The sequence below is a fragment of the Hippocampus bargibanti genome, linkage group LG06 (assembly GCF_051943395.1).
Source record: "Hippocampus bargibanti isolate YZ-2025 linkage group LG06, ASM5194339v1, whole genome shotgun sequence".
Classification (NCBI taxonomy): domain Eukaryota; kingdom Metazoa; phylum Chordata; class Actinopteri; order Syngnathiformes; family Syngnathidae; genus Hippocampus; species Hippocampus bargibanti.
Genome location: NC_142739.1, coordinates 20,728,072 through 20,747,771, shown reverse-complemented (window position 1 = coordinate 20,747,771; position 19,700 = coordinate 20,728,072). Strand labels below are relative to the sequence as shown.

General features: G+C 41.1%; 1 protein-coding gene across 1 annotated transcript; it reads left to right on the top strand.

Moving 5' to 3' along the window:
• The first annotated feature begins 7,425 nt into the window (after positions 1-7,425).
• dap3 (death associated protein 3) lies at positions 7,426-19,451 on the top strand. Its single transcript, XM_088999326.1, has 12 exons — positions 7,426-7,781; positions 10,227-10,340; positions 10,438-10,539; positions 10,642-10,750; positions 10,840-10,932; positions 13,165-13,295; positions 14,577-14,657; positions 16,569-16,733; positions 16,804-16,863; positions 16,940-17,029; positions 19,036-19,153; positions 19,237-19,451. The coding sequence occupies exons 1-12, from the start codon at positions 7,743-7,745 to the stop codon at positions 19,320-19,322; spliced, it is 1,188 nt and encodes a 395-aa protein (XP_088855452.1). The 5' UTR covers positions 7,426-7,742; the 3' UTR covers positions 19,323-19,451.
• Positions 19,452-19,700: the final 249 nt, after the last annotated feature.

The following is a 19,700-nucleotide window of genomic DNA, read 5'->3' as shown; positions in this document are numbered from 1 at the left end:
ATTTCCCGTGCTGACAAGTCGCGTCGTTTCCCGCCAGTCGGGATGAGTCGCGATGTTTCCCATAGTCCACGAACGCCTCACCACCTTGGATATGTGTCAAGGGGAGTGTGTGCGAAATTGATTGGGTGGGGAGAGGAGGGAAGCTGTTAACACAGAATTGCCCTTCATAACAGACGGACTAGGAGGAAGTGTTATTAAATGTTAGCTCAGGGATAGCTAAACCGTTTACCTTAACCCATTCCCAGACGTGCAAAAAATGTGTCCACTCCAGTGCCAGGGCTTTTGTCATTGTCACTCAAATTCCAGGACCCACAGAATCTTGGGTTTTAGAACTACATAAGCATTCAATACAGCATTATCCATCCATCCATTTTCCGTACCGCTTATACCTTATTAGGGTCGCGGGGGGTGCTGGAGCCTATCTCAGCTGTCTTCAGGCACGAGGTGGGGGACACCCTGAATTGGTTGCCAGCCAATCGCAGGGCACACAAAGACGTACAACAGTCACTCTCACACTCACACCTAGGGACAATTTGGAGTGGTCAATCTGCCTGCCATGCATGTTTTTGGAGTGTGGGAGGAAACCGGAGTACCCGGAGAAAACCCACGCGGGCCCGAGGAGAACATGCAAGTTCCACACAGGGAGGCCGGATCAGGACGCGAACCGGCAACCTCTCCACTGTGAAGCCGGTGTGCTATTATTATTATTATTATTATTATTATTATTATTATTATTATTATTATTATTATTGTATAGCGCTTTGAAAACAACTGAAGCGAAAACAAAGCGTTAACGCGAAAACAGGGAATATTGTCATGACTTGTTATTTTGGAGCCTATCCCTTATTTTTCTGGAAAAAAATACTAGCTGTGAAGGGAGCTCAAGCTACTCAAAAAGATTCGGGATAAATGAACAATTACCTACAATATTCTTTGCATATACATTATCGCATATTTAAATAAAAATAAACAAAAGTGAAAATTTGATTGCATTCCTTTATGACTTGGGATGTGACTGTGTTCAGAATCATATAACTTATTTTAAAGGACAACCGACGTCTCTGGTTGTGTCCTTAATTTGTAAAATGGCTTCAAATGACTTTTACTGAGCGTATTTTACGAAGATTCCACCGCATATAGCTATATTTTACGTTTTAAGACTCGCGCTGAATATTCCGGAAGTCTTGTTTTTGAGTTGGTGATGAGTCCGTACGTTACGTCACTGAAGGAACGCCCCTGACCGAAAAAAGGACACATTGTATCAGTCCTTCCATCACGTCAATGCATTTGGCTGTACTTGGCTAGGCTGAAAACTTCGTGTAGCACCAAAAAAGAGGCAGAAGAGGGCGACAAAGCTCCATGTAAGGAATTAATCAGCCTGTGGAAACGAGCTGCTTAATTCTTCACACGGAGCTTGGTCGCCATTCTCTGCCTCTTTTTTGGAGATCCATTTCCCCCCAATGTTGCCTCAAAATGGTACGCAATAAATTATTTAATCGATTGCAAACATGTATGCTTTGCTCTTCAGAACTATTTGAATCATATTCATAACTGGGTGTGTAACAAGAAAGCATATTCTCAGAATCTGAAGCCATTGTTTTAATTCTGGAGCAATGCAAGACGTCTTGCCGTGACGTCACGAACTGGGGGCGGGACTTTCTGAAAATGCCCAATTCGCAGCTCAATTTTTTGCAGTTTTAGCACACGTTAAGCCATTTTTATTGGTGTTTTGCATTTGATTAAAAATATCATACTGCATGTTTTGGGTATTTTAGATGCTATAAAACGTTTTTCTGATGTCAGTTAGGAAACAAAAAACTGATTTCGGTTGCCCTTTAAATTGTCTCAGGACAAGTGTTTGTGCGGAACTTTTGTAAATTTTAGAAGTTCAAATTGGCTTTTATCTGCAACATTTGCCATTTTTTTGTTCCTTCCCCTTCAAAATCTCATCTCATCTCATCTCATTTTCTGTACCGCTTATTCCTCATTAGGGTCGCGGGGGTTGCTGGAGCCTATCTCAGCTGTCTTCGGGCATGAGGCGGGGGACACCCTGAATTGGTTGCCAGCCAATCGCAGGGCACACAAAGACGTACAACAGTCACTCTCACACTCACACCTAGGGACAATTTGGAGTGGTCAATCTGCCTGCCATGCATGTTTTTGGAGTGTGGGAGGAAACCGGAGGACCCGGAGAAAACCCACGCGGGTCCGGGGAGAACATGCAAAGTCCACACAGGGAGGCCGGACCGGGACGCGAACCGGCGACCTCTGCACTGTGAAGCCGGTGTGCTAACCACTCGACTACCGGGCCGCCCTCCCCTTCAAAATATTTTATTAAATTGTCTTGTGCATGTTATAGGTCACATTAACAATGGATTTTTTCCCTCCAATATAGTGGTCTCTGAAAGCTGGCGCATGTGGTTGCCGTTGCTCACCCACAGAAAAACTGATCCTGTGACTATAAAGTGACCTTGAGCGTTTGGAAAGGCACTGATAAATGAAATGTGTTCTTCTTCTTCTTCTTCTTCTTCTTCTTCTTCTTCTTCTTCTTCTTCTTATTATTATTATTATTATTATTATTATTATTAATTATTATACAATTCCGGAATTGAACAGACGTGTGTCAGGATCAATGTACTCAAAGTGAAGAAAGCACAGGTGGGAATAGAGGCGCTGGATGAAGATAAAGAATAAAAAATAAAAATGTTGCTTCAAAAATGGTGCTCCAGGGCCTCCTGAAGCATTAGTTAATCCTGTATGCAAAACGTGATTACCAACCAGGCCAAACAGGGAAAACTGCCCCAGATACCAGAGCCCCAAGTCGGCATCTTTTGCAGTCATCAAATTAATACATATCCTCCCGCAAGACCACAATATCACCATCAGTGTTAACTGTCGAGCGATAATGTCCTGCATTGTCTACACAGAGATTGGGGAGGCTTTCGGTTCTGATTACTTACGTTTATGATTATAAAGAATAATTGCATCGTATTACTCACAATGAGAGAGTCTAATTGATCCATCAAGTAAAATTGGTGCATATCACGAGTTAAACTGATGATTTGTGTTTTGCTTTACCGCTGGGCTTGTTCAATTCAGAATTTTACCAAAATATGATATTACATAGTGCCACAGAACTTGGACTATGAGACATCAGGTGAGTCCTAAGCATGAGTAGGGAAGGATTTACGTTTTTTTGCACGGGTGTCAAAGTCAACGCCCGGGGGCCAAATCTGGTCCACCACATGATTTTAATCGGCCCGCGAAAGCAAATGCTGAAGTCTTCTTTTCCTTTCGGCTTTTCCCTTGACGGGGTCGCCACAGCAAATCAGTGTCCTCCATCTCTAGAGGTTTGATCCGCATGTTTGTTTTGGCCAAGCTTTTACGTCGGATGCCCTTCCTGACGCAAGCCTCTGTATTTATCCGGGCTTGGGACCGGCACAATAAGACTTATGTCCCTTTGTGGCTACAGAACAAGCAACTCGCTCAGTCAAAGGCTCCCAAATACAAAATGGTCATCGGCACATTCAAAAAAGCAAAAACTATACTCACCATTCTGAAATCTTTTCTTTTCGGGAAAGTACAACACGAATAGGTTGCCTTATTTTTGTGAAAATTTGGAACAATAACTGTTTGAGCAGTCTACAGTTATAACGATTCAGAATCGTGAACGGCTTCAAGACAATGAATAATTTATGTCAGCAAGTATGAATTTCTACATTCTAAAAAGGAAGTAATAACAGCGTTTCTTATTGCCTTGGTTCCATTCGAAGTACAAAGCAAAATTTCAAATAGTCCCATGTAAACCACAATAACAGTCATTATTTTTTACTTAGATTTGAAAACTAATAATTTATTAATTTGTTGTGCGCTCTATATGTAATATGTGGAGGGCACGAATCATTCCAACGGCCCTCGAGAGGAAACTGTAAATACAATGTAGCTCGTTTAGAATAAACTGTCCTTTAGAGTTTTGAAAGGCGCATAGAAATTAAATGTATTATTATTATTATTATTATTATTATTATTATTATTATTATTATTATTAATAATAATAATAATAATAGTGGTCAATAAAATGTGTCTGTGCAATAACAGTTTTGTGATATCAACAGACCCCGAAACAGATGATCTATTTAGGGCATATCCGCTGGGAGGCAGCCAAGCTAACCGCCACACTGTGTTTACCTGTTAAATTATTACCACAATACAGCCCCTGCTAAAAAACACACACACACACACAAAAAGAAGAACATGTAAGTCTCACACAGTATGGTTGCTGCATATATTATTTTTGTTCTCTCATGAGTAAGAAATTTTTGTCAATCTAGAGAACAAAGTCACTACTGCAGCCCCTGGTATGGTCAAATTGCCGCCATTTTGTGCGCATAAAATGTTCCACATGTACCACATATAGCCGACTTTAACTCTTCCTTAATAAGGCCTCGCAATCATTTAGATCAGGGGTGTCAAAGTCATTTTTTGCCGCGGGCCACATTGTAGTTATGGTTTCCTCTCGAGGGCCGTTATGAATTTGGGGAAACCATTAGAATGTTTAAATCCCTTCAAATATTACATATAGAGCACACAGCAAATCCAAAAATATGAAATTTTGGCTCAGATTTTAGCAATCAGCATGGAATTTACCAAGTTTGATTTGCTTTCGCGGGCCGAAAAAAATGATGTGGCGGGCCGGATTTGGCCCACGGGCCTTGACTTTGACACCTGTGATTTAGATTATCAGGACTATTTTTATCCTCATTCCTCATTTGACATGCCACAACATGTCATCTTTTTTTTCATCCCTGCATCTTCTCAACTGCCCTCATGACTTCCCTTCCTACATCTAATGTTCCAACTTTCTCTTTAGTTTCTCTTTCTTCAAGCACTATCGCCTGGAAGCTTCATCCTCGTCATCCTTCTTCAAATATCGAGTACTCACTATCTCGCCATCCGATGAGCTCATTTCTAATCCTGTCTAACTGTGAGTCACTCCCAAAAAGAATCTCCAAATGACCTCACCCCTGTCGGTACAAATCTTTTCTTTCATCCTAGCGGACTCTTATGTCACGTCATGCACATGACACTATAGTCCACCTGTTTCAATGTGGTTGGATCTGTTTTTTTTTTTACCTCATTTCTACACTAATCATGACTAAAGTAAAGTAAAGTAATTATAAGTGCCTTGCATGCTGGGTCCGAGAGGACAGCAATTTCATCTGTGCTGTATGTCATTAATATTAGCACATTTAACAATAAAGCTGACTTTGACTTTGACTTGACTTGACTCTGGTCTGATTACTCGGTAAACCTGCATGTATGTAAGATGCCAAGTGCTCCACCCTCACAGTCTCATATAATTTTAATCTCCCCTCCAAAACATGTTAAGTAAAACATGTTTTAATTCAGTTTTGGAATAAAGGGCGAGAAATCATTAAGCCTATCAAAGACAAAAGGCATGACTGGCAAGCTATCAATCATTTGCTTTGTACTCTCTGGCATGTTGTCATGAATTATTTTGGAGCCCATCCCTTATTTTGCTGGGAAAAAAATACTAGCTGTGAAGGGAGCTCAAGGTACTCAAAAAGATTCAGGATAAATGTGCAATTAGTTATGATATGCTTTGCATACACATTATCGCATATGTAAATAAAAATAAAGAAAAGTGAACATTTGGTTGCATCCCTTTATGACTGGGGATGTGACTGTGTTCTGCATAATATAACTTATTTTAAATTGTCGCAGGACAAGTGTTTGTGCGGACCCTTTGTAAATTTTAGAAGTTGAAATTGGCTTTTCTCTGCAACATTTGCCGTTTTATTACTTGTTTCACAAAAACACGTTTTCTCTTAAACTGTGTTTTAGAGGTTAAATATCCCATATATGGTGAAGCTTTTATATTGGTCAGAAAATCTAGCATTTGAACTTGAGTGTGAAGATTTTTCACATCCACTTTATACAGCAAAAGCTTCCAAGCAATTCAGAGGTTAATATATTTTTTTACATCAATGGAGGCCCCAAAATGATTGCAAACATAATTACATCTTTTTTTCTCCTTCATGGGTTGCAAGCTGCCTGCAAGAAAAACAAGTCATGTTGGACCATGCTGTATTATACTGTATGTATTTCACGACAGGAAATCATGTGACACCAAATCAGAAAGTACAGAGGAAGGAGAGCAATTAATAAGGACAGACAGACCTATTATGACTCGCAAAAGCGTAAGAATTTAGGAAGAAAGCCAGCAAATGTTAGTTTATTGCAGCAACATGATGAGTAGATTATGAAGCCTACACTGTATACTGTAGGCTGTATACTATACAGGCAATATGGGCAGCCATCACCGACTGGTTTCAAGTTCAATCCTGCAGGTATATGCATTTGAAGGGCATATGGATAAATGATAGTGAAGACAATTTTGAATGTCAATCATATCAGGTTAGTGCCCTGCTAATTTAAAATATGGAAGAAATTCAACTTTAATGTAGATTGTAGAAGTCCAAATCGAGTAGTAGGGTCATACTATGAATTTCTGTGAACGAGACCTGTTACTGAACACAATAAGCATGCCCACGTTGAGTTTCTTAGCCACTTATGTGATACACTGATGTGTAAAATAACCTTTTTTTAGGGTGGGGGTTATTTGTGTGGCAATGTCATGAACAGTAAAGCTTCCATTAATCAGAGCACTTTGGTGGCTTGGTGATGAAAGCTGACATCATGAGTGAAGAGGATATCATTAAATTGACGAGTGGAGGCTTCAAGTAGCAGGGCATGTAGCACTCACTTGATTACTCTGAGAAGTTGGATGCTTGTGTTTGGCATGTGCCGTTGCACCATTAAAATCATGATGATTCTTATGGATCATTTTCTTAAAAGCTTGCTTTCGCTTCAGCTTGGAGTGCAGTTTCAAGCAGCTTGGCATAGCAAGAGAAGAGGCGGAGATTGGCTCATTGAATAAAGCAAGAACCCCAAAGACGAGCCAATTTTAGCATGGCGGGAAAAGTACTGTAGAAATGTCTGTTTCTTTACCCTTAGGGTGTTTTAAGAAAGCAAGCAACAGACGTGACATTACATAAGGATGGTAAAAATAACCAAATAGACTATGCCTCAATTCAATAAATATAATTTGTTGATTTGTTAGGATCCCTGTCCTGATGCACTGCTCTTGTTAAAAACAGTAGTACAGTCCATTAGATAGCGAAACAGGTGATTCTCAAAGTGTGAAACAAGTAATAAAATACTATTCTTCTACTTTTATATTCATGTATAAATCCAAACAAAAACATATTTGCACTCCAATACTATTTGAGAACACGTCCTGGGTCGTCCATGTTAAGAGTTATTAACTCCATTTTACAGTTGTTTTTGCCTGATGCTGTCTGATTGGCGGTGGATGTGATGTCACTTCCTGTCAGGCAGACTGCGTGATGGCGGCGCCCCTGACGTATCTCGCATGTTGACTGCTGCCCTAGTCGTGCGTGCGGTTCTCTTCCACGTTATCCTGGGATTTTAACCTGGGAAGGACATTATACTGAAGAATATTTCAAGATAGGGCGTGATAATAAGTGTATGTATGCGCTTTTAGATTCCAAAATAATTGCGTTTTCTGTTCCTTCTTAGCCAGCTAGCTGCTACGTTTTGACCTAAGGTGACAGGACGGTGCCATTGTTGCATTATCTTGGACATTTCGATTGAACGCTTTTTTTATTTTGTATTACATCGCCACCGTTATTTAAAAAATGGCCCTCCAGAGGATGCCACTCAGGCTTCGGCAATTGGTAAGCATGGAAGACAGAGTTTATATGGTTTAAAGCTTCAATTTACGCAGCCTAAAGAGTTTGATGTTTCTCTTTATTTGTAAGTAGGTTCGTTGTCAGATCTCCCAGGCAGGTGACGCGCAGGGCTTGATCGTGGCGTGGAGTTGAGCAAGTCGGGCCGTGATGTCCGTCCGACGCCCGGCCTGAGCCGGGCGTGAGTCTGAGATGATTCTGCCCCGTGGTTCGCCCAATCTCTCTGTCCCGCGACAGCTCCTTTTATACAATTTGCAAGTGTGTGCTATGCGTCAGGGTGATACGCACATCAAGGAGATCAAGAAATTGAAAGACATGAAAGTGTTGAAAGGCGCATTTCAAAATCATAAACTCGTGTGACGCAACAGGGCTCCCCTCCTGGATCCGAAGTCGGTGAAAACGATGAAGGAAAAAGAAATAAAAACAAAAGTCATTCTGCGACACGGTGAGGCCAGGCAAGATGACGGTCACCTGGCGTGGCAGGCGTCGGTTGGGAGGTTGCCGAGGAGGTTTCGTGGTGCCTGAAGTCGTTGTACGGGAGCACGGCAAAGAGTGCTCTACGACTGCCAGTTTGAGTCGATCGATGGAAACTTCCCTCGCGGCCGTCGAGTCGATGCCGGAAGGTCTTCTCAACGTGAGTTGTTGGACAATCGATGAAGGATTGTGAGGACGAAGGTGCGTGGGGTTGGCCATGCTGCCGGGCACGGACAGGCCGGTCATCGGCGACGGTGGCGTTGATCGCGCTGCCATGGCGCTCTGCAGGACGCTGAGGAAGAACGCTGACGTCGGCGGCCGTGTCGGCCATGAAGCGTCTTCCCGAAGTCCGATCGTGGACATAAGCGATGTCCGATCGTGGACATATATGATGTCCGATCGTGGACATAAGCGATGTCCGACGATGTGCGATCGTGGACATATACGATGCAGCTAGTTGCAGAGTCGCCAGGCGAATTGGACGATGTTGGCCATCAGGGTGCGGCAGGTTTCACGGTGGGGTCGGGGCGCCCACGGGTGGTGGCGGTCCATCGGGAGCTCGGCTTGAGGGGTCTTGCTGTGAAGATGCCGGGTTCACGGGGGGCTGGGAAATCTGGGTGTTTCCATTTGCAGAGTTGATTGGGCTGAGGAGGAGGGAAACAAATGCTCCTGGCTAGCTCGCCAATAAAGAGTTTGATGTTTCTCTTTATTTGTAAGTAGGTTCGTTGTCAGATCTCCCAGGCAGGTGACGCGCAGGGCTTGATCGTGGCGTGGAGTTGAGCAAGTCGGGCCGTGATGTCCGTCCGACGCCCGGCCTGAGCCGGGCGTGAGTCTGAGATGATTCTGCCCCGTGGTTCGCCCAATCTCTCTGTCCCGCGACAGCTCCTTTTATACAATTTGCAAGTGTGTGCTATGCGTCAGGGTGATACGCACATCAAGGAGATCAAGAAATTGAAAGACATGAAAGTGTTGAAAGGCGCACTTCAAAATCATACACTCGTGTGACGTAACAAGCCCTCTCCTCAGATTTTGGATTTGCAAAGTTGTCATGCCTCTCTTTCAGTTACCCATCTGTTTGTCTTTTTAACCACCGACCATTTTCATATAGTACTTAGCCCTCAGTTTTAAAAACAGTACCACTGCGGGCCGTCGATGTTTATTAAAAAAAACGTAGATGTGTCATTGTAAAATGATGTACAGGCAGTACATCATTTTATAGTTACCATAAATACGGAAACTGCACTCAAAAGTTCAACAAAAACACTGTATGTTGCAGTTGAATCTTTAAAAAAGTTACATGTTTCTTTCTTAATTTTCATTTGATTATATTATAAAAATGGTAACACCGTTGTATTATCAAATGCATTACTATTTCTCACATGGTTTGTATTACTCACCTAGTTTTGGTTATTTTAAAATGGAAATATTCCAGCATATTAACAGATATAGAATTGAGCTGTATCCTTCATTCATTTCATATGGACCTGTGAAACCATAATAAACTGTAAATTGCAAAAAAAAAACTTAAATGTTTAAATATAATTGTCAAGATACACATTAGTTATGTGCAAATATCATGTACACCATTGGACATAAAGTTCATTCATTACAGCGGAGCTATACTGAAAAATGTACTGGACTTTCAAGGGGAAAAATGCAGTTTACATACATCAAAAGTAAAACAAATACAATTGACACATAGAAATAAACTCACCACTATCTTCATGTTAAATTGTATTTCATGTTTTAAATGTGTAGATTTAATCTGCATGAAATCAATGGTTCTTTATCCTTGTGAATCAGTGTGTATGTTGCGAAGATTGTTTTTTAATTATCTTTTTGAGTTGAGTGAAACATTTTCAAGAGCCTGCATACTGCTAGTGGTACAATACATGAAACCACACTTTGAGAAGCACTTGCATAGCTCTCTAATTTATCTCTCTTTATATTTTCTTGGAGGTGTCGCATGTTCGGTGGCTCCATACAAGTGGATTGGGCCAACAACAGGAGGCCTTGGTGGTTGAGCCAGAACCTGAGCCCTTCTCCGTCTTTAGAACACAGCAGAATGATCCGGTAAGTAAACCCGCCAGTACTTCTCTACACATCAGTTTGTGTGGTGTGGGAGAAAAACATTTGATTTTGATGTGTTTATTTTTCTGGCTCCTGTTAGGCTAGTCAGTCAGAGAAGCATCTTGGACAGTTTTACACTATACCGCCTTCAGACGTCCGCACTCTCTTCCCTCATGGCCTCCCACGACGATATCAGCAGCAGGTTGGTTCTTTTAGACATCCGGATATTTATATTATTGATGTTATTATTATTATTTTTAAACAATATAGAAGTCTGAAGTGAGAGCTCACTGTCTGTGCATAGGTTAAGACGTTTACTGAAGCAGCCGTGATGGTGAGGCAGCCCGCCCTGGAGGTCATCTCCTACCTGAAGGAAACGGATATGAGCAAACCCGCGCAGCGATATATGTTCTGTATCCTTGAAAAATGCATCACACTGTCTTGAAAATACGCCCCAACAAAAGTTAGTGTTCTTCTGTATGAACCTTATTGATTTGCTCAGATGGATTAAAGGGCGGCGGCAAGACATTGTCTCTCTGTCACGCCGTCCACTTTTGCTATACGCAGGGATGGCTGGTGCTGCATATACCTGATGGTGAGATTTAAAATGCAGCGGTGAGAATTTTCCACCGATCGGCAGATTTCTGACTACAGTAAAGTCTTGTTATATCGATATCGGCTATATCGATACTATTTCTATGCACGCACGGAGAAAATGACATGCAAACAGGGTCGGATATATCGATAGTCCCGGTTATATCGATATTTTTTCGGACTCCCTTGAATATCGATATAACGAGACTTTACTGTATTTCAGACCAAAATGACCATTCTCTAGAAAAGCGCAAATTATCGCTGTTCATTTGCTGTTTCGGCTCGTGTTGGCGGTAAGTGCCATTTTGATTGGATGATCCTGACTTAGGTGCCGTTGATATCGAAACAGGTAAACGCCCCCTTTTGATTAAGCGGACGAGTAAAAAAAAAATCGGGTTGAATGGACCGAAGGATTCACCTTTGTGGAGAGAACAGGTTCTAATTTAGATACATTCTAATTTGCAATGAAACAATACCATCGATGAAACAGTCGAATGTCAGTGGCACTATGACAAGCCCCACGTTAACGTTAGCATCAATATACTTCTGTGAGAGGCAGCAGAAGCAAGCGTGCAGGCTAGCTAGCAGTAACCTTGCGTATGTACCCGGCAAGTTGACTTTCATTCCGATAGTTTGGGTGCATTTTTACCAATCATGAGGAACAGAAAACCATTCATATTAATGGTGAATATTATCACAAAGTTATTTTAAATACAGTAAAGTCTCGTTATATCGATATTCAAGGGAGTCCGAAAAAATATCGATATAACCGGGACTATCGATATATCCGACCCTGTTTGCATGTAATTTTCTCCGTGCGTGCATAGAAATAGTATCGATATAACCGGTACTATCGATATATCCGATATCGATATAACGAGACTTTACTGTAATACATTCTGACATAAAGCGCTATATATATAGCACTTTAACTCTTTCTGTAAGGAGGAAAAAAACGACATCAGGAAAAATATGTGACTAATTTTGCAAAAGGGACTTTTGACAATCCCACATACACTTCTTTTTTTCTGCTCTTTCATCTAAAACAAGGGAGTAAGACTCACTTTTTGCTGCGGGTTACGTTGTAGTTACATTTTCTTGGGGGGCCTTTATGGATTTGGGGAAGCCATTAGAATGTTAAATCCCCTCCACATATTACATATAGAGTGCACAACAAGTTAATGAATAACTAGTTTTCAAATTTGAAGTAAAAAATAATGTCTGTTAGTGTGGTTTAAATAGCATAATTTGACATTTTGGTTCGGACTTTTGAAAGCATCATGGAATTTCACTAGTTTGATTTTGGGGGCCGAATAAAATGATGTGGCAGGACAGATTTGGCCCCGGGCCTTGACTTGGATACCTTTGATCTAAAAGATACTACCTTTACTATTTTCTCATAAAATTAAGATATTCAGAAAAATATTCAAATTTATTTTAAAAGAAATTAGCATTTTCTTGAAAATACTGTATTGCCTTCATCCTCATGGTAAAATAAATGTTTTTATTTTCAGGGAAGCACTATTGCACTTGTTGCATTTTCCCGGGGAAAAAACAAGACCCGAACAAATTCGGAAATGGCGCTCCACATCATATTATCAATTCCCGAATAAATTTGGGAATGGCAGTGAATGAGTTGATGTTTTTTTTTATAAATAAAAAAGGGTTCTTTTAAAAAGTAACTTTAAAAATGTATTCTGAAAATGGATCCTTTTTTTTCTTTTATGTACCGTATTTTCCAGTGTATAAGGCGCACCGGCGTATAAGGCGCACCCCCAATGAATGGTGTATTTTCAAACTTTTTCCACATATAAGGCCCACTTTCAATGAATGAAAAAAACCTTTTCCAAATATAATGCAGAAATATATAAAAGTTTTCCAAATGCGCTACATTAGAGGCTGGGGTTAAGCACGACTTCTACAGGGGGAAATGGAGTCGCTGGCTGCTGATTAGTTTCGAGACCTGTTGTGGCTCAATATTACTTCACATAGAAGGCGGACCTGCGTTTCAGGTGCAGGGTCATCTTTTGAAGAAAATCAAGGCTTTTGAGTGCGCCTTATACACCGGAAAGTACGGTAGTTACAGCCATGTCACAATTTCCCTGGATAATTATCCTGCTCTATGACTTACATGAAAGCAGGCGTTCAGAACAGTCAGAGAAAAATAAACAGCAAGTCATCCGTCGATTTATAGTCATATTAGTGTTTGTTTCCCCCCCACCCCTCCGTTTAGCCCACAGGTGGGTGAAGGACTGCAAGGAGCTCCTGCCTTCATCCTTCAACGCCTCTCGCTTCGACCAACCTTTGCAAGCCACTGAGTGGTTGCGCAACTTCAAGATCACCAACGAACCTTTCCTCTCCAAGGTAGAAGCAAAATGTTAGGTGAAATATCGGTGTGATCTCAGACAGCATTCACCTCAAGGCACGTGTAGACATTAAATGGGGCTCCATTTTGTCATCACAGCAGGTCGGGTTACATGCCGATGCACAGCAGCAGGCGTTGTCTGCAGCTGCAAGGCACGATTGTCTTAATGATTTAATGAGACATTGATGCAAGTCGTTATGCTTTGGCAGTTTGTAATCTACTTGCCTGAATTAAAATACATTAATTGACATCGGGGGAGTGATTTATTTTTGTTTGAAAGGACAACCGACGTCTCCGGACAAGCTGTGTCCATAATTTGTAAAATGGCTTCAAATGACTTCGACTGAGCGTATTTTACAAAGATTCCACCGCATATAGCTATTTTTTACGTTTTAAGACTCGCGCTGAATATTCAGGAAGTCTTGTTTTTGAGTTGGTGACGAGTCCGTACGTGACGTCACGAAAGGACCGCCCCATGACCGTAAAAAAAGACGCATTGTAGCGGTCCTTCCATCACGTCAATGTATTTTGCTGTACTTGTTTGGTCTGGGGACCTCGTGTTGGCCAGAAGAGGGCGTCCAAGCGCCATATAAGGAATTTATCAGCCTGTGGAAACGGAGGTGGACACAGGAGGTCGCATTTTGTGCCTCTTTTTTTGTGTGTGAGATTTCTCCCCAATGTTGCCTCAAAATGGCACAAATAAATCCTTTAATCGATTGCAAACATGTATGCTTTCCTCTTCAGAACGATTTGAATCATATTCATAACTGGATGTGTAACAAGAAAGCAAGGGCTGAGAGCTGACCAACGCTTTATCAAAACCCAAACGAATTTGGGAATGGCGTTCCTCGTCATATTTTCAATTGCCGAATAAATATGGGAATGGCAATGAATGAGTTAAAATACCTTTTGGAAGCATAATGACCGTGCCGGCACTCTAAAAGTAAAAATCTGCATGTTACTGATGTCCACTGAAATTTAAAAAAAATGTAATAAAATCATCTGTAAATATCGCTAAACGTTACATATGTTTTGCATAAAAGCCATGAATTCCTTTTAAACACTGAATTTATATTGTAACGATTTTTTTTGTAGCTAAAGAAAACAAATTCAAAAGCAACTCAAATGCTGGCTATATGCTTTTAAAACAATGTCAACTGTACAGAGAACAATTCAGGTGAAAAGTTTTAACATTTAAAATCTTCTTGAGCATCACACTTAATGTCTTGTGAAGAAAGTCACATTAAAATGTAATCAAACTTTTACTCTTTGGTCACCAGATAAAGACGAAGCAGCGCTACGTGTGGACGAAAAGAGAGTTCACTGAGGAGGGAAGCCCTCTTGGCGAGCTGATTGATCAGGTTGGCATTTTATTGAGTGCTGTCATGACATTAAAAAAACCTTAATCAATATAATTTATATACCGTATTTTCTGCACTATAATGCGCACCTAAATGAAGTTTTTTTCGAAAGCTGACCATGCGCCTCATAATCCAGTGCGCCTTATGTATGGAAAAGGTTTTTAAATATGTCATTCGTTGAAGGTGTGCCTTATTTTCCAGAAAATATGGTATATATTTTTTGTTTTGGTCACTTTTAATGTACTGCGATCTTTAACATACTTCTCGTTCTCGTCTTTTGCTTTGTGAAATGCTGTCACCTTATGTCTTTTTTAATGTGTCCGGCCTCAGATTGACAACTCGACACAACCACGTTTCAAATGGTGCGTGTTGAATATTGACAGAATATTGACTTTTAAGACTACATAAACATTCAATACAGCGTAAGAAACCTGAGACTCTCCTCTTTCATCAGAAAAGAGTTAATTCCTAAGTTATATGGGTCTGGAGTTATTTGATCTTGAAATGGGGATGGCTGTACATACATATTGATTTATATGGCGCATTAAAAACAGCTGAAGCTATAACTAAGCGCTAGCATGGACAATAGGCAAATACTGCCCCCTTCCGGAAGGGAAAACATTGCCAGAGCTCTGACCAGAGCTTTATCGGCACCCCCTGCAAGAAAAACCAAAACCCTAACTAATTTTCAAATGGGGTTCCGCATCATCCTTTTTAATTCCCTAATAAATTTGGGAGTGGCAGCAAATGAGTTAATGTGTTCTGTCCAACTCGACTGGAAAAAAATATGTCAAGAGGGGAAGTTAAAGGGAAACAAAAGTGAGAAAATCTGGTTGCACAGATGTGCACGGCCCTAATAACCCGTTTCGAGTTTTGCTCATAATTAACTAGTGACACTTAAACTCATGTCAAATGGGAGGAAGCACACACCTAAAAACATTTAAAGTGCCTCTGATTACTCCAAATGAAGTTCAGATATTCAAATAGTTTTTTTCTTGACATATTGTTTGTCACATCTTTCAGCACAAGCCAATTATTCAAAAATAGTAGTAAGGAGAGTGTTATTTATGTTTACCTTCACAGATGTGTTTTTAGCAATTGATTTCAGAAGTTTATGGGTCAAATTAATGGTGGAAAATGTTTCAAAAGGATCCATCTTGGTTCTGTGCTTACATCACCAAAAAAAGTGTGTGCTGGCTTTTTTAAAAATCCACCAATGTGGGGGTTTATTGTACTCAAATATGGATTGGATTAGCCTTTATTCATCATGCAGTTGAGAAATGTATATTTCACAGCAGCAAAGTGATGAAAATAATAGGAAAGGAATAAGTAGAAAAACACAATACAGGACCTGCTGTAAAGGCAGCCACTCTCGCGGCGCCATCTTGAAGTCAAAACAAAAAAAACCTGAATAGCAATGTGAAACAACACAAAAGACACAGACAGTCATTGAATCTATAGCACTTTCTGCACCCTCTTTGTTAGAATGAAGCCGTTCTAGATTAGAGGAGAAGATCAAAGCGTCCTTTTCCACAGTGGATTAGGGACGTCATGGTGAAATATGCTGGACTGCTACAAGCTAAATGTTGAAAGCAAATGCAGCTGTAGCATCCATTGATGAAAATAAATTGTCTCACATCTCCTGTCCCACGTAAATTCGCTTCAATTCCAAGCCGCGACAGTCCCACATACGCATCGGTGCTCTACGCTGACGCTTCTTTCTTCTCATCTCATCACTTTGCTGCTGTGAAATGTAAATTTCTCCACTGTGAGACTAATAAAGGCATATCCAATCCAATCGCTGGCTCCTCAAGCCATGCATCGATCCGGCCGCAGACCATCCAACAGCATCGACCTTTCTGCTGAACAAAGCAGGGCTGTGAAAACTGTGTGATATGTTTCCACATCAAGGGCATCACACGCGTGAAGAGCAGCAGCGATGTGGTGGGAGCGCTGATGAAGGAGCTGAGGCAGCAAAGCGGGCAGCCGGGTTGTGATTTCCACCTGGCTGTGGCCGTGGACGGCGTCAACGCCTTATGGGGCAGGTCCAGTATTCAAAAAGAGGACAAAAGCGAGGTGAGTAAATCAAGCTAAGCGTCACACCGCCTTTGCAGCTACATCCTCACGTGTTGTTGCTTGTCACCAGGTGAATCCTAATGAGCTGACGCTGGTTTACAACCTGAGGAAGATGATGCGGACCGACTGGGTGAGAAGAATATGCGACAAGAGTGGCTGACTAATACCGCCCCCCCCTTTTTTTTTAATGCAGCGTGTTGTTTCAGACGGGTGGCGCCATCATCACCACTCTGTCTCATACGGGGGCTGTGTACCCACCCAAATTGGCGTACTTGCCCCAGGAGCTTCTCGGAGAGGTCAGGGTTCATTCTTTGCTCACTTGAAACGCAACATATGAAGTTGTTAACTTAAAGGACAACCGACGCCTCCGAACAAGTTGTGTCCATAATTTGTAAAATCACTTCAAATGACTTCTACTGAGCGGATTTTACAAAGATTCCACCGCATATAGCGATATTTTACGTTTTAAGACTCGCACCGAATATTCAGGAAGTCTTGTTTTCGAATTGATGACGATGCCTGATGTGACGTCACGTGAGGAACACCCCTGACCGAGAAAGCGACACACAATGCATTTTGGGTACTTTGTTTGGTCTGAAAACTTCGTGTTGATCCGTGTTGATGGTGAAATTAGAAGGAAAAAACATGAAAAACGCGATGGTGAGTCGTTTTGTGTTGCACCAAGACTACTATTTGACAAATTCCCAGCGGACAAAACAGCCCATTTCCAACGGGCTTGGGCGCCATCTTGTGCATTTTCTGGGCGCTACATTGGAGTCCAGACGCCTCAAAATGAGACGGAAGGACTTCTTTAATCGATTGCAAACATGTATGCTTTCCTCTTCAGAACTATTTGAATCATATTCATAACTGGATGAGTAACAAGAAAGCATCTTCTCCGAATCTGAAGCCATTGTTTTGATTCTCGAGCAAGGCAAGACGTCCTGGCGTGATGTCACGAAGAAGGGGGCGGCACCTTCTGAATCTGAAATTTTCTGAAGTCATTTTGAAGTAGTTTTGGGACACTTCAAGTCATTTTTATTGGTGTTTTGCATTTGACTAAAAATATCAGCCTGCGTTTTGGGTGTTTTACATGCGATAAAACATTTTTCTAATGACAGTTAGGAAACAAAAAAATGGTGTCGGTTGTACTTTAAGGCATTTAGTTTTCATTGAACCCAATATGGGTTAAGTCGAAGGACGGTACATGGATGAGGCCAGTTGAGTGCACACGTGTGAATATTTTCTGCTGCTTTTGTAGCAACTGAACTGAAGGTAGCCAGGTGTTTTTTTTTTTTTTTGTAATACAAGGATGGCGGGAAAAAACAGCAGTTAAAAGAAGGTTATGTTTTATCTGATTGTAATGCCACTGATCTGAGAGTTTCAGCTCATTTGAAAGCTATGTCTATGTAGACTGGTTCACGCTACATTTTAGGCTGAGCAGGGAGAAGTTATTTTTTTTTTAGCTACATCACTACCTTGTTTATTTAACTCATTCACTGCCATTCCGAAATGTATTCGAGAATTGAAAAGCGTGATGTGGAATGCCATTCCCAAATTTGTTAAAGATTTGGTTTTTCTTGCTGGGGGTGCCTATAAAGCGCTGGTCAGACCTCTGACAATGTTTTTTCCCTTCCACAAGGGGGCAGCATTTGCCTTTTGTCCATGGTAGTGCTTTATTACAGCTTCAGCTGTTGTTAAAGCGCTATATAAATCAATACGTATTGTATTGTATTTTGTACAGCCACCCCCATTTCAAGCTCAGATAACTCCAGACCCGTATAACTTATGAATTAACTATTTTTCTCTGATGAAAGAAGAGAGTCTAAGGTTTCTTAGACGTGGAGCGCCATTCCCGAATTCGTCTGGGTTTTGGTTTTTCTTGCGAGGATACCGATAAAGTGGTGGTCAGACCTCTTGCAGTGTTTTTTTTTTTCCTTCCACGAGGGGGCAGCATTTGCCTTTTATACACCCGCCCCTATTTCAAGCTCAGATAACTCCAGACCCAAATAACTTAGAATTATTTTTTCGAATCAAAAACGAGAGTCTGAGGTTTCTTACAACTTCTTAAACGCAATATTCTGCAGGTACTGCAATTTCAGTGAAAAGGACAAAAACCTTGGCACCGGTATGGACCCATTTTTTGCACATCGTCTGGCAGTGAATGAGTTAACTCAGGTCACTCAGCGCTTGTCAAAACTGTTCACATAAATTAAAATAACACCACAAAACACGGACGGTCATGAAATCTGAAACACTTTTCCTTTATGTGCTTTGTTTTTGCTATCTATTTGTCATTTAGAGGGGGTTTGACAACATGGACCCATTCATCCCCGTGTCCGTGCCCTACTACAGCGAGAAAGAATTTGAAAGCTGCTATCTCTACTACATGGACCGCAACTGGCTGCAGCATCCCATGAGTCAGAACCATTTCCTTGTAGTGTTTCCTCTAAAATACAACCGTGTATATACAATGCTTATGTGACTTTTTATTTTCCTTCAGGCCGAACAGAAGAGGGCAAGAAAGAGCTGATCTTCATGACGGACTGGAATCCCTCGTTATTGGACAGAATTAGCGCATTCCTATGAGGTCTTAGACAGCAACCATTCATCTCACACACAAATATCTTTGCGCTAGAAATGGAGAAAGTCAATATTCATGTCTATAAGCTGTAAATTATCCATTCATTCTTTGCTAATAAATATTTCAACTGCCAACTTTTTTTTAAATTGAAGGTGTCTTCTCCCAAAAATAATTTGAGTGTGAATGGTCTTAATGTGCCATGCGATTGACCAGTTGTGGCCAGCACCTAGTCTGAGTGAGACAAATACTAGGATGGCAAAAATGCGAATAATTATATGAGTCACTAGAATAGTTTGGAGGATGCATGCCTGAAATAATTATTACGCTAAAAAATTACATCCATACAATTTTTAATGTACTGTACTGGCATTCGATCAGAAAAA

Bases quoted from the DNA above. Each gene is read 5' to 3' on its own strand.
- dap3 (XM_088999326.1), top strand. From the start codon at position 7,743: ATGGCCCTCCAGAGGATGCCACTCAGGCTTCGGCAATTG. The intron at 13,296-14,576 runs GTAGAAGCAAAA...TTTGGTCACCAG, and splicing joins ACGAACCTTTCCTCTCCAAG to ATAAAGACGAAGCAGCGCTA. The intron at 16,864-16,939 runs GTGAGAAGAATA...GTGTTGTTTCAG, and splicing joins AGATGATGCGGACCGACTGG to ACGGGTGGCGCCATCATCAC.